Source organism: Camellia sinensis, chromosome 3, assembly GCF_055761805.1.
Source record: "Camellia sinensis isolate YWXY chromosome 3, ASM5576180v1, whole genome shotgun sequence".
In the NCBI taxonomy this organism is placed as follows: Eukaryota; Viridiplantae; Streptophyta; class Magnoliopsida; order Ericales; family Theaceae; genus Camellia; species Camellia sinensis.
In genome coordinates this window covers 99,050,454-99,052,178 of record NC_138963.1, presented here as the reverse complement: position 1 = coordinate 99,052,178, position 1,725 = coordinate 99,050,454, and the positions used below count along the sequence as shown (strand labels likewise).

At 33.2% G+C, this 1,725-nt stretch overlaps 1 protein-coding gene across 1 annotated transcript; it reads right to left on the bottom strand.

The window, feature by feature from the left end:
• Positions 1-566: 566 nt before the first annotated feature.
• Positions 567-1,178, bottom strand: LOC145821717 (uncharacterized). Its single transcript, XM_082918271.1, has one exon. The coding sequence runs from the start codon at positions 1,176-1,178 to the stop codon at positions 567-569; it is 612 nt and encodes a 203-aa protein (XP_082774397.1).
• Between the last annotated feature and the right edge of the window lie 547 nt (positions 1,179-1,725).

The window sequence follows — 1,725 nt, the reverse complement described above, 5'->3', positions numbered from 1 at the left end:
CTTTCCTTTTCCTTCAACTTTAGAAGTCGAAGAATTACCCATGTAAAGTTGTTCTCCATTATCTACTACTTGATATGATGAGAACAACCTTTTTTCTGAACAGATGTGGTGAGTAACGTCGGTATCCACCCATCATGTTTTGGGATTGCTTACCAAATTGACTTCAGAAACCATTCCAGAAAAATTTAAATCCGAAACCATTGCACAAAGACTTTCTTCTTCTGTTATGTTAGCCTGAATGGGTTTTTTTTCTTCATGTTCCCTCCTTGAGTCTGTTGCTTGTGACAATCCTTGGCACGATGCCCTGGCTTATCACACACATAGCATTTACCTTGGAAATTTTGATTGTTGTTGAACTTTTGTTTGGAACTTTCTCCAGGATGCTTCCTTTTTTTACTGTTGTTCTTTGGCCGCTTTTGTTCCACTACATTTGCTTTAGCCTCCATAGGATGACATCCATTTTTCTTTTCAGCCCCATGGTTGTGTTCCTCAATCCTCAAGCGAACAATCAAATCCTCTAATGACATCTCTTTGTGTTTATGTTTTAAATAATTTTTAAAATCTCTTCAAGAAAATGGTAATTTTTCAATTATCCCTGCTACTTGAAAAGATTCACTCAGAGACATCCTTTCTGCATGTATTTCATGCAGAATAAGTTGAAGATCTTGGACTTGATTGATCACTATATTGGAATCCGCCATCTTATAATCAAGAAAATGACCGACAACAAATTTCTTTGTTCTGGCATCTTCTGTCTTATATTTACGGTCCAAGAAATCCCATAACTCTTTTGGAGTCTTGATTGGACTATACACATTGTATAATGTGTTGTTCAATCCATTCAGCATACAATTCTTGCAAAGGAAATCTACATGTTTCCATGCATCCACTGCAACAACAACCTGAGCATTGCTTTCATCCTCCTTTAGAATAGGCGCATCCTCTCTTAAAAACCTTGCCAAATTCAGTGTAGTAAGATAAAACAATATTTTTTGTTGCCATCTCTTGAAATCGACACCATTAAATTTTTTAGGTTTCTCTCCATGATTAACTAGAATAGTTTCAGAAGCAAGACCATGAGAAACAACTGGTATGGGAGCAACTGGCGTAGGAACAATTGGCATAGAAACAACAGGCGGTGGAACACCACTCCCCGTAACACCACTTTCAGCAGCCATTTCTGTATGATAAATAAATTTATTAAAACAGAAGATATCTCACTATAAATATGTATATATATAACAATGGAAAAATAAATAAATAAATAAAACCAAAAAACTAATTTTATTTTAATTACAGCGTTCAAAACTAAACTCAAAACGACAGTAAATATTTATTTATTTGGTTTTTATACCTTCTTTCCAAAGTACCCATGAAACCAATAGTCAAATTAATAAAACCAAACAAATGTAGTGTTGTACTTGTAAAACACGGAGTATACAAACCAAACAATATATATATATATATATAAACAAACCAATAGTAATTTCAACCACCAAATTAAAGGAAAATAAAAAGCAAATTTATGAATACCAAACAAAATTTATGGTAGATGAAACTGGAAACCAGGCTTCAGATTCTGGATATACAGAACCCGTAAGTCTAACAGATTTACAAAACAAAAAGGTTCCAATTTTTATTATTTAAATCAGAACAAAACAAATTTTTTTTTTGTTTTTTGTTTTTCTTTCCAAACCAAAACATAAACCAGAATGAGACAGACTA